Source organism: Aythya fuligula, chromosome 11 (genome assembly GCF_009819795.1).
Source record: "Aythya fuligula isolate bAytFul2 chromosome 11, bAytFul2.pri, whole genome shotgun sequence".
Taxonomy (NCBI): domain Eukaryota; kingdom Metazoa; phylum Chordata; class Aves; order Anseriformes; family Anatidae; genus Aythya; species Aythya fuligula.
In genome coordinates, this window is record NC_045569.1 from 2744025 (window position 1) to 2756100 (window position 12076).

A 12076-nucleotide genomic window follows, 5' to 3' on the forward strand; every position below is an offset into this window, starting at 1 on the left:
AGAGACTATATAGGAAGAGGGTCAATTTTAACCTATTTAATTTGAAATTGTACTTGTTTTAACCACAGGTGCTGTGCGACTCTGAAAGTGATTTCAGTTTACACATTTTGGAGGCTCCATTTATGAAAACAGTACCTGGAATCTAAAGATTTCTTCATGTCAATTTTATTTATTTATTTATTTATTTATTTATTTATTTTTACCAAAACCTATGCTCATCTCATGTAATCTATTAGTCCTGTGGCACTTACTTTCTGCCTGTGAAAATACAAGCTCTGGAGTCATACTCCAGGTCTTCATAGATGAAACTGAAAATAATCACAATACTCTTGAAAAACTGAACTAGTCTGAGAAATCAGGAGGAATTAACCATTGCTTCCTGTACAGCAATAAAATCTTTAAAGCAGTCTTCGTGGAGTAAACTATCTTAGGTTCCTTCAAATATTTGCATGTAAGAAAATATTTGTAAAAAAAGCACTACGATTGTGAATTTCACAAAGAGATAAAAGCTAGCACAAATCCTTCACTTGCTTTTCTTTAGGAAATCTGTCATAATGAAAGGTGATTCCCATTTGTTCAGTTTTCTTCCCAATAACAACTTGTATTTTTCCTTCATATTATTTGAATGTGCTTAGAAAAAGAGGATTCTGTCTCATACTCTTTGAAACCCATGCTGTTGGATTTTTACCAGTTTTTACATTTAATCATGTCTTCTCACAATTTGGAATTGACAAAGTTCAAGACAAAATAATGCACTCTGTCAAAATTTCCTCATTTTCTTGTCTATCTGCCAACTAACATCAAAAAGCTGTATCATGCCAGAAATGGGATCAAATTCTGTTCCTGGATTTTTTTTTTTAATCAGCAGCCAATTTTCTGGATATGACTTCCACTGGAAAATTTTCACCCTGTTTACACTGGAAATTTTTCACCCTGTTTACATTGCCATGTTTCTATTGCAGTATCTTTTTCTTCTCTATTTTATCTGGACTTCTATATTTTAACCTCAATTCCTTTGCATCCATAATCTTCTCTTTCACTTTTTTTTTTTTTTTTTTTTTTTTTTTTTTTTTTTTTCCCTCCTTTTATTTATGCATTTATTTTTCTGCTTAAGTGATGTTCTGGGACTTAACTAGACACCTTTTCCCAGATCTTATTTGATTACTTGATTCATGTTGGATATGGAACCCAGCAACAGCAATGCAAAGAGTTTCAAAAGACTGAATATTATGTTTCAAAATCCAAACTTGAAACTAACACAATAAGGGAAATGTAAAGATGTGAGGACAGGTACATTCATCTCAATGTACAGTGAATTCATCAGATGTTCAAGATCCCTGGGTGCGGAGTGTTCCATCAGAACAGAAACAATGCAAGTTATATTAATGTGTGGTTACATTATCAAATGTCTCTGACACCACTAAAAGTTATTTCTACATCAGTCAGGCAACAAAGGTCAAGTTTTCTATTACATGTAATCATGGTGATATCAATGGTACAAATTTGTTTGTTTAAATATAGAGTCAAATCTCATACTTGGTCTAATATGAAAAGGCAGTAGGCTACAGGAAGAATACAAGATAAAAGAAAGTATCAGACAGAAGCACATCCTTTGTACTTATCTGCACTTTTCTGACAAAACGTTAAGACCTCAGAGGCATGCTAGAAGATTAATTTGCTATACAAAAAGGCACCATCACAAAATGATTTCCTAACAAATATGCATAAATTTCACATAAAAGTATGCAACCAGACTGGTTTCTGAAATGGAGACAACAGAAGTATTTGCAAGCTTCCACTGCAAGACACTGCACTTTGTAGCGAACAGAAGCTGTTATATCTTGTCTTTCATTGATTTATCATTACTGACCAAATAGGAGTCCTTATTTTAACAAAACATTAAGGTGTAGATAAGACTCTGACAATTCTTGACTCACTGAACTCTGAAATTCATATTTGAGTGTTAATTTTGTAATGGTATTTATCACAAGAAGCTTGTTTTTCCTGCAAGAACCAATTTAATTGAATAATTTAAAGTGCTCCAAAACCACATGCAAAAGATGAGGTTATAGTTAATAGCTTTCAAATATACTTAAAATCTTAATCATTACTTTAATCATACTTAAATTAGTATTTTTTATGCATTAACCAGAACTTTTTGCCAGCTAAAGTGTGATTTTTCACTAATCTAAGATGCAGTTAAAATAATATACTGTATTTACAAATAAAGCTGGTATGTTGTGTTTGCTGTTCACTTTTCAACCTTTTGTCATTCCTGAAATGTGTACATCAATTCCTCTATTTAATATCTGAGCATAAATATCAAAAACACATTTATCCTCTCAATTTTCCTAAAATGCAACTGAATCCAGTTATTCACATTTAAAAATAAAAAATAAAATTAGGTACAAAATGCCAGAAAACTTGTGTGCTTGACTGCTATCTCAGGTAATATAGTTTCGGCTCCTTCTGCATTAGAAGAAATAGACATTCAATGATGGCACATATGACACTGCTTCAGTGCACTGGCTAAAAGGAGATTACAGTTCTACACACAACACTTATCTGGAGGTGAGAGAAACTAGTTTCTAAGTTTTGCAAATATTCTAGCACTTAGAAATATTTTGTGATTTGCATTAAGAGTGAAACATCTTCTGTAAATGAATTTGAAAAACTCACTGCAAAACACCTTGAATAAGCAATTCAAGCAAGATAAGCAATGAATTAATGTTGAGGGAGCTGTGGGTTCAAATGAACTACAGGAGGTACTATCCAATTTCTTTGTATCCAGTCACTGGGCTATTGAATGAGATTACCACCATTTTTCCTCTGATCTAATAAGTTCTGCATGTGTGGATTTGTACCAGGTATATATGTCATAAGATCAAATATTTAAAATGAAAGATGAATAAAAGGATGTCAGCAAATTTATTTCCTCTTAGTTTACGCAAATAAGGGTAGATAAGATCCTTAAACCCACCTCTTCTGACTTAGCTGGCAGTGGAAAATGATACCACAGTGAAATCTGTTAAATGGTACCATTAATGTAAGGTTACTAATGTTTAGGAAAAAGGCAGTAAAAGATTAGTGCAGTGTCCTTTTTCAGAATTATGATGAATGTCAAAATCAAACAAACAAACAAAGCAAGAACCAAGCAACCAAAAAAAACAAACAACAAAACAAACAAACAAACAAAACAAAACAAAAAACAACAACCAAAAAAAGCAGGGAAAACTTCAGTTTCTCTGAAGAACTTAACCAAAGCTCACAGATAGCAATCATGCCATTGATATGAAAATGTTTATCAGTATATTTGGAAAAGGCCCAAAATGATCATATCACTGACATTAACAAAGAAACTACATCTAGTTGCATTTATATTTCCTTTTAACAACTTTTTCCTTTTAATAGTTCCTATTAGAAAACTGTAAAAGCCAAAATAAGAATACTTGTGCTACTTACATAATATGATGAATAATGCAATAAGTTAAAACAGTAATGGAAATGAGAAAAAAAAAAAGAAAAACAGTATATCAAATACTCATAGCGTAACAACTCTTTCCTAGTGTTCCTATCTGTTTCAGTCTGCTCCAGAATACATTGCTGAACAATGATAATTAAAAAAAAAATAAAATCCACACTGCTTTATAGGTTCAAGTATGGAAAAAAAGCTATTTCCTAACCACTATAGGTACACATGAGTGTTGTGCTCACTGTAACAGAGGAATTTTCTAGTTTTCTCTTGATTAACTTGCAAAAAATAGGGTAAGGAAAAAAAAGACTTTTTTTTTTTTTTTTTTTTTAACATTACGTGCAAACAAACACATTCCCCTTTCAGAGGCTGGAAATCTAGAGTAGCTGCTCTCAGTTCATAACTTTTGTGAGCCTCAATACTCAAGCAGAATTAAATAGCACTTGACTACCAGAATCTTGTAATCATTCCAGCACTCTTTACATAAGAGACTTTTTTTTTTCCATCTAGTATAGAAGGGTTTGAATCAAACCCAACACTTAAACACATCTGGAGTTTGCAGATGTCTGCATTTGCAAATTCTAGTTAATCCAATTTTTGTTGTAATCCATATCAAAACACTGCATTCGAATGCAGCCTGAAAATTCAGAAATTTTGAAATCAAGTCCAGGTATGAACTTTGTTGCTGGGGATGTTTTTTAGTTATAAAGCAACTTATCCCAAACTGCATAGAACTAGAATGATTCAATGCTGTTTCCAGTGTAAACAAATTCTAAATTCATATATGACAATAATTCAAAGTGTTTGTAGTTTGTTGTATTCCAACAGCCAAAATTTTAGGGTCTGTACTGTTCCATGTCCTGAAACAAGTATGACTAATAGCTTTTAGCATTCTGGAAGAAGCAAGGATGCAACAATTTTATATGACAGACACATACTCAATGAGATTATAAATTAGTTTCCCAAGAGAAGGCTCACTAATAAGATCAGATCAAAAATTCAGGTCACTTGATTTTATGACTCAGCTAATGTGGTAAAAAAAAGTATAACTTCATAATATAAATTCAAGTTCAATCTTTTTTTACCATAAACATTAGCACCATTGTAAAGTTGCAAAGGGTAGGCTTCTTGTAAAATGAAATGATCTAATTGTAAAATGTATTTGATATCTCCTTGCAGAGAAGTTATTTCTAAAAGAAAAATAAAATATTCTATATTACATTACGAAGGTATAAAATTTAAGCAATTAATTTTTAGTGCTGGATAAGACTGATGTCATAGAAAAGATACATTTGCAAAACTTTTTTTAATTATGATTTACTGATCCTGTTTCAAGCACACTTCTTCCTTTATTTTCAGATTTATTTACGATACCAGAACAATTATATTTATAAGGGAAATCATACAAGCAAAAAACCTATCTGTTCTTCTTTAATGTTGTGAGATGATGAGAGAGTGTAGAAGTCCTTTAACTCCCTGACATACATCTGAAAAAGCAATAGGCTGATAGGGTCAAAAATAGGCCACTTGGCTTGTCTTACATGATAATAATGTATTATGAACTCATACTGCTAACTTCTGAGTACTAGAGAAAGTTCTCAGCTAAAAGAATATTCCAATAAATTTTGCACTTACATGGCAAGGTTTTTAATGTATTGCAAACCCATCTGCTTTGCCTCCTCAGACTTTGGCAGTGTCTGCAACTTACCATTTCCATTCTCTACTATGGCCAATGGTTGTCTGTAGACTGCTGTCTTTCTCAAGGTTTTCATAGTCCTTTGAACTTCTGCCAACAGCACCGCTTGCATTGCCTCAATAATCTGTCAAAAATGCAAATTATAATTGGATGATATTTTTATTTCAGTCATTTATCTAAGCACTTGTCCCTTTTAAGCAAATACCAGAAGATTTTAAGATGGTTGAGTAGATGCCATTAGAAAGTCAACATTTACCAATATCTTTCAGACAGTGATAATCATGTGGTTCTATATGCACAGAGTATTCATCAGATGTTGCTATCCAGTTAACAAATGTTAATTGTGAATTGTGACTTGTTCACAAATTAAACATTAATTCTCCTTAATCTCCAAACTAGAATTGTTTGCCTACTATCTCTTTGATATTAAGGGGTCATGACAATATATGTCAGATAGGACAGGTGGTGATATCATCCAACAAAAAAATATCTTTATTTGCTTCTTTGTGTGCAATGATTCATGGGCTGAATAAGGACTTGGTGTTTTGACATTTTTAGAAATTTGGATGTCCAGTCTTCTCCAAAAAGCTTTCCAAATGTTTCATTATTAGTGGCAATCTTCTATTTCTCCAGCTCAACTGTATTAATACTTCATTTTTATTTTTTTTTAAATACAAGAAGCAAAAGGTTCCACTGACTCCTCTTATCCAAAAGGAACAACTGCTGCAAATATGAACAGCCTATAAATGGCACTTGCAATACTTGTTATGTTAACACCACGTGTGTATTAAGACAGTGCTGTTTAGAAACTGCATGACAAGGTTATTATTTTTACTCATCTTTGCTTTAGTGGAGAAGCCCAAGGAGAACTTGGGAAATATTAAAACCTAAGACATGTACATGTATAAAGCACATGGAGAACTTCCACAATGGACCTGAGCTTTTGTAGTTCCTACTCAGTCTATATTTCAATATGATGCAGAATGGTAGCATGTATACCTTTTTATTTGGTATGTCTATCAGAAAAGGGATACATCCCCCTTCCCCCCCCCCCCAAGCCCCATTAGGTAGTTATTCAACTCTTCTTCCTGAAGGACAGAGAAAATCTGAAGTTTCCAATACAGTGTACCCCACCTTAACATAAATATAAATTTAAGTTGCATATGAAAATAAATAAGTGAAATGTTTCAATTATAATAATAATTGAAATATATAATAATATAATAATTGAATTATAATATAATTGAAATATATAATAATATAATAATAATTATAATATATATATGGGGACTGTTAGAGTTAGGTCAGAGGTTGGACTCGATGATCTTGAGGTCTCTTCCAACCTAGAAAATTCTGTGAAATTCTGTGAAATAAATGCTCTTTATATAATGTTATATTAAAAACAGTATGTTAATAATTTAAATTAAATAGGAATTTAAGTCAATACACAGGTTTCCTCAAACTGCCTGGAGGAGAGAGATTTCATCTCACTAATCAAGTACAGTGAATTCGTGGGCTATCCTCAATCACATTTCTAGCTGCTCTTGTAAATTCAAATCATTAAGCAGAACAAAGGCTGTAGGTGTCCTTCATGACAAAATTCCTTATTACAGACAAGTGTACCCCAGTCAGGTTCATAGTGTGGAAGTTCACAGCAAATGAACACAGCTCGGCGTGTTGTGACACAGTGCAAACCATCTTGTTATAATAGCACTTGACTTTACAATGGAAACCAAAGGCATTTTCTGATTCCTCACATCGATAGAACCCTGAGCTTTGGGGATTACAGATCCTGACTTTATAGAGGACTCTTACAATGTATCTACAATAATTAAGAAAGAAAAAGAAGCCCAGAGACATTTTAATTGTCCTAGGAAAACTTCAGACCAAGAAAAAAAAATAACAGGATTACACAAAAGGATTGTACACATTATCTATTTTTCTGATATACTAAGAACCTGTTGGTAATCTGAATATGATATTCATTGCTGTGTATGTGAGCTAGACAGCATTTATAATATGTTATTTCCTCTAACATCTTACAACAGAATTAAAAACAAACAAACAAAAAAAAAACCTGTTGCAAATGGCACAGCATAATATTGTGCAGGCACCTGTATGTCTCTGCATGCTACTCATCTACTACTGTTGAATCCCTATTTCCACAGGGCTCAGTGTGGTTTCACATTTGGTTTTGTCCTCCTGGTGTTTTCCCCATCAGTTTATATACCTCATCTAACATTATCTCCAAGCTCAAAAATCCCCAGAAACTTTGCCCATTTTTAGCACAAAACACATTTACATGAGTACTTTTCATTTTCTTTGACATTTTCCAGTCTGTCTTCAGGATTCTTCTGACTTACATGTAAAACTGCTATCTTGTTGGCTAACACGTATTTTTGTTTGTTTTTGTTTTCCTTTTTCCTCATAATTGTGAAAATTTCTGAAAAAATCATCTACTTTTGAGCTGAGATTGTGAAATATGATAGAAATTATACTTCTTTTAAGGGTATACCTGACAAGGTATAAATACTCTATGTCCAACTACAAATAGAGATATTCAGTGGTGAAAGGTAATTGCTTGACCATCAGGACCTGCAGCACCAATATCTGAGAACAATTCAAACATAAGTGAACAAGAGCGGAAGCAAGCAGTATTGTTACATAAATACTAAGTTATATTGACTTTCATTTCTTCTCCTAATCAATTATTTCCAAGCATAACTATTCTTATAATGACTGGGTCTGATGAGAGAAGGCATCACCCCTGGTTATTGCTCAGGCCATAGCCTTTACGGTGTTAAGCCTTCTGGAATCTGACTCCCAGGAACCTGTATAACACAGGCACATCAGGGAGCAAAAAAAAAAAATACAGATCAAAGCATCAGACTTGTAGCATCCAGCTTGCTTTCCTTTAATATAAAGAAATTGATAGCCAACCCAACTACAAGAACATATAGTCATATGGAGCAGGGGGAGTATAAATTAAATTAATTATCAGTGGCATGGCTATGGAGAGGATCCACTATCAGGGGAATTGTTTAGACCCTAATAATGAGGTAAGTTGTCTTCAGGTAGAGTCAAACACAGTAAAAACAAATGCTTCCATAGTTTTTAAGGGAAATTACTGTAAACATGAGTAGCATAAGTAAAAAGGTACTTGCTCATCTGTGCTACTGTTAGCAATGGCCTTAACAGGAAGTGGTCTATGGCTTGAAAGTAAAATTCTCTGTAATATGCCTCAGATTTATCCCATCTTATTTTAGGTATTAACTGAAAGGAAGTAATTGATGTGACAATAATATAGGTGTACTGCAGAAATCCACAGAAAGATGAAGATGTACAGAGATGATTCATTCCTCCAAAAATATGAACAGTCCCTCCACAGTTTCTATCTTTTCCCAGTGGTGAAAGAGGAGGCTAAAGCAACCACAGTCCTCATGCAAATGTTTATGTCAGAGGTCTAAATATGGCGTCAGCAGTTTTCCTAAGGGAAGACTGTGCGGAGTAGCTAACTAATTATCGACGATACAGGTTTTCTTGTAGAGAAAAGGAATACAGTAAGATCAGGAAGATAGAGGAGGACTTCCAAACCAGAACCTAAATGTTATACACTGAAGCTATATAAACTGTTTTTCTGATGGTGGTCCTGAATTAATACAGTTCTAACATGGTCTTACTACTTGGGACAGTTTCAAGATTAGAACTGACTTATGTCCAGGTAGCTCAGAACTAAAACAGATGCATGACTCCCTACTGATTGCGAAGACATTAGTAGTTAATGGGACAAAGCTCAGACATTTCGATATGGATGTGTCACACTACAGATTCCGCTTGCTGTCATACATAAAACAGAGACAAACTGCTGAATCCCCATAAACTGATTGGTGCCAAACAAGTCTGATAGACTGCTTGCATATTGCCATGTAATAAAATCCTTGACCATATATACAAAGGTTGGAGACAGCATTTTTTTTAGTGGAACTACTGACCTATAAAAGATTCATGCAAAACTTACTGTTTTGATCCTGATTTCCTTTACTGAGATTAGCACTGAAAATGGCTAAAGGCTGTTTTTTTCCATAGCAAAGGCTATGGAAACATGGTCGTTTACTATGTCTTACAAAATGTTCAGCTCGTGGAATAAGGCACATTGTAGGAAGAAGCTTACTTGGTCTATAAACATTTTTATGAAGTGATAAAGGACTTCAATCTTCAGGGAAGTCAACCTAACAAGAAGTAGCTTCACTCAATGAGATTGGAAAATATCTTAGAACAGAAGAGAAGGAAGCAAATTATTTCATATTGTATTATTCTTGAAATGACTGAATAAAGGAATAGGAAGGACACATTTCAATCTCTATTATTTGAATAATAAGGAGCTAGGAAGAGCAAAGGAATATTTATCAAAGAAATCTTCCTAGTGGAAAAAAGGATGCTTATATCTCCCAGAATCAACATCAAAACACTTCAGTTGCATTACAGTTTGATGTGTTTTTTTTAATTTTTTTTTATTTTTATTTTGCACTCTTTCAGCCACAAAGGTTTTGTAAAGCTGAAATAATGTAAGAGTACAGTAAATAAAATTAAAATACAACTAAACGTCTATTATAGAGGAACAGTTTATTTTAAGTATAGTGTAAGAACAGTCATTATTTCATCATGTTAAATGTTTCTGGGCAAGCAATTATTTCTATATATGTGTATCTCTGGAAAGGCCAAAACACTTCAGTAATTTCTGGGTGAGGTGGGAGTGTGGCAAAAAGTAGCAGTATTTCACCCAAAAGAACAGGAAAATGAATGAAGATGACCTTTTCTTTAAAATCAACCAGTGAAATAAATCCTGTAAAAATATTTTAAAAATACGTGCATTTTTAAAGTTTAAAACAAAAAGACCTCCCTTGGCCCTTAAACTTCAATAAGTCAGTTAGTCAGTAAAGTCATGATCAATCATTTGCTGCAAGTTCTTTCAGTTTCCTTGTTTGCACAGAATCTGTTGTAGTACTGTAAGGAGATGAGGAATCAATAAATGGCAAATCCTTTGGGTCATGTCTGAGAGTCAGTATCCTCCATAAAAGACGTTAAAAAAAAAAAGAAAAAACTTTTAAAAAGTAGAATAACTAGCGATGCTGGGAGAGAACATACATGACTGTTTAATCAGTCTGTTCAGGATTTACAGTTTGGCCATCAATCTGTGTTTGTATAAAGAAATCAGTAAGAGAGCCATCCTACTATCAATAAAACTATCATTTTATATAAATGTGGGTGGCTGAATACCCACCCCTATTGCCAAAGTCACAAATGGCTTTGAATGTTATGGCATTTACAGCAGTTTGGCTGCAAACAGGAAAAAAAATGCACTACAAAGCTGGTTAAAGATCATTGCAAACCTGAGTCTTAATAACATTAGAATTTGTGTAGGATTGATAGGATGGTATTTGCAGTACTTCACAATTTCAGTGTCTTAAGATCTTTTCAGATGAAAGTTATGAGGTAGCTTATTCCACACACTAATCTCCTTTGGTAGATAAGGCCATTATCATTGCATAAACTTATCAATCACTAAATTCAATAGAAAATATAAAAACATGCTGCAAATTCTAGAAAACATCACGAAGCATACTTGGTGATTATTCATTCAGACTTTAGGACAATTACCTTCTCATATTTGAGCATGCGCATTAAGGCTTTATAAATAGCATACCCCATATCAAAGTAATCTGACTTTTAAAGATATGAATGGCATGATTTATATATAATATTTTCCTTAAATTGGTAACTATGGTATCACATGACAGATTCCAAGTACTAAACTACAGTCAATGTCACTTAAAGATTAGATTGTTGCTATTAACACAGCCTATTACCTACCTTTATAGATTGGTCACTCCAACAGCAAATGAGTTTCAGCAGTGAAACTCTCCTAAAGTCAGGGGAATGGTGTTTACTTGTTTCTGAAAAACACATACAGAACTTATGAACTGACAGTACACATATAAATACAGAAATACAAAGATGTTAAACATTTTTAACTCCAACATCTGAAAAAGAATAATTTCTCAGAACGTTTCAATCTAATGACATAAGCACAAGGCACCCATATCACATTGTCATCTGAACTACTTACAGTTATCCAAAATCAGATTAGTCCTTTTTTTTTTACAGTTGTCTGCTTATTTGCAAAGACCAAAAAAAATACTGAAAGTATTCTGATCATACAATGCAGTCGTCCACTGAGATGATCGAGTCCTGCCATGAAGACTGGAGCTTGAAAGAATTGCATGGGTATACGTATACTGTAAAGTCAATTGTATTCACTAGTGTAGTCTGAAGAGGATCGTATGCTATTCAGTAAATGGTTTTGTGAAATAGTTATGTTTGTCAGTATCTAATTAAATATTTAAACATATGTATATACATGCAGGTATGATCAAAAAGAAAAGTGAAAAAGAAAGGAAAATAAAATGAGAGCATGTGATATTATTTTATGGTTAGATGGGATAAGGGCAAGCACTACATTCTTTACCTCTGGTAGCTGACGTAACGTACCATATTATACAAAATGTAAAGGCTAATACAAAAATATAAAAAGCATTGACAAAATAAGGCAAAACTGATCATATGAAGGTAAACTTCTTTCATTCTCACATTTTAATTTGAATTTTGAAATTTGTTCATACATCAGGATGATGAATTTTTGATGAATTTTTATTTTTTTTTCTTTTTCTGACACAGCAAAACTTGCAAAATTGCCAAGTTGAAGGTTGATTGAATTTTTGTTTGTTTTGTTGGCCAGCAGATATGGTAAAAACATTTTATAAGTATAGGTAATTAGTGCCAAATTTTCAAATGCTATATCCTCTGATTAATGATTTGGCATTGGGACCAGATTATGAATTTTTTACTCA

At 33.1% G+C, this 12076-nt stretch overlaps 1 protein-coding gene across 1 annotated transcript in view; it reads right to left on the bottom strand.

Moving 5' to 3' along the window:
- Positions 1-12076, bottom strand: part of WDR72 (WD repeat domain 72) — a 109789-nt gene that overhangs the window by 44289 nt on the left and 53424 nt on the right. Inside the window, exons 16-17 of the mRNA XM_032195171.1 lie at positions 11040-11122; positions 5181-5292 (exon numbers count right to left, since the gene is read on the bottom strand). Coding sequence (XP_032051062.1) covers positions 5181-5292; positions 11040-11122 — 195 coding nt within the window. The remainder of the gene's footprint in view (positions 1-5180; positions 5293-11039; positions 11123-12076) is intronic.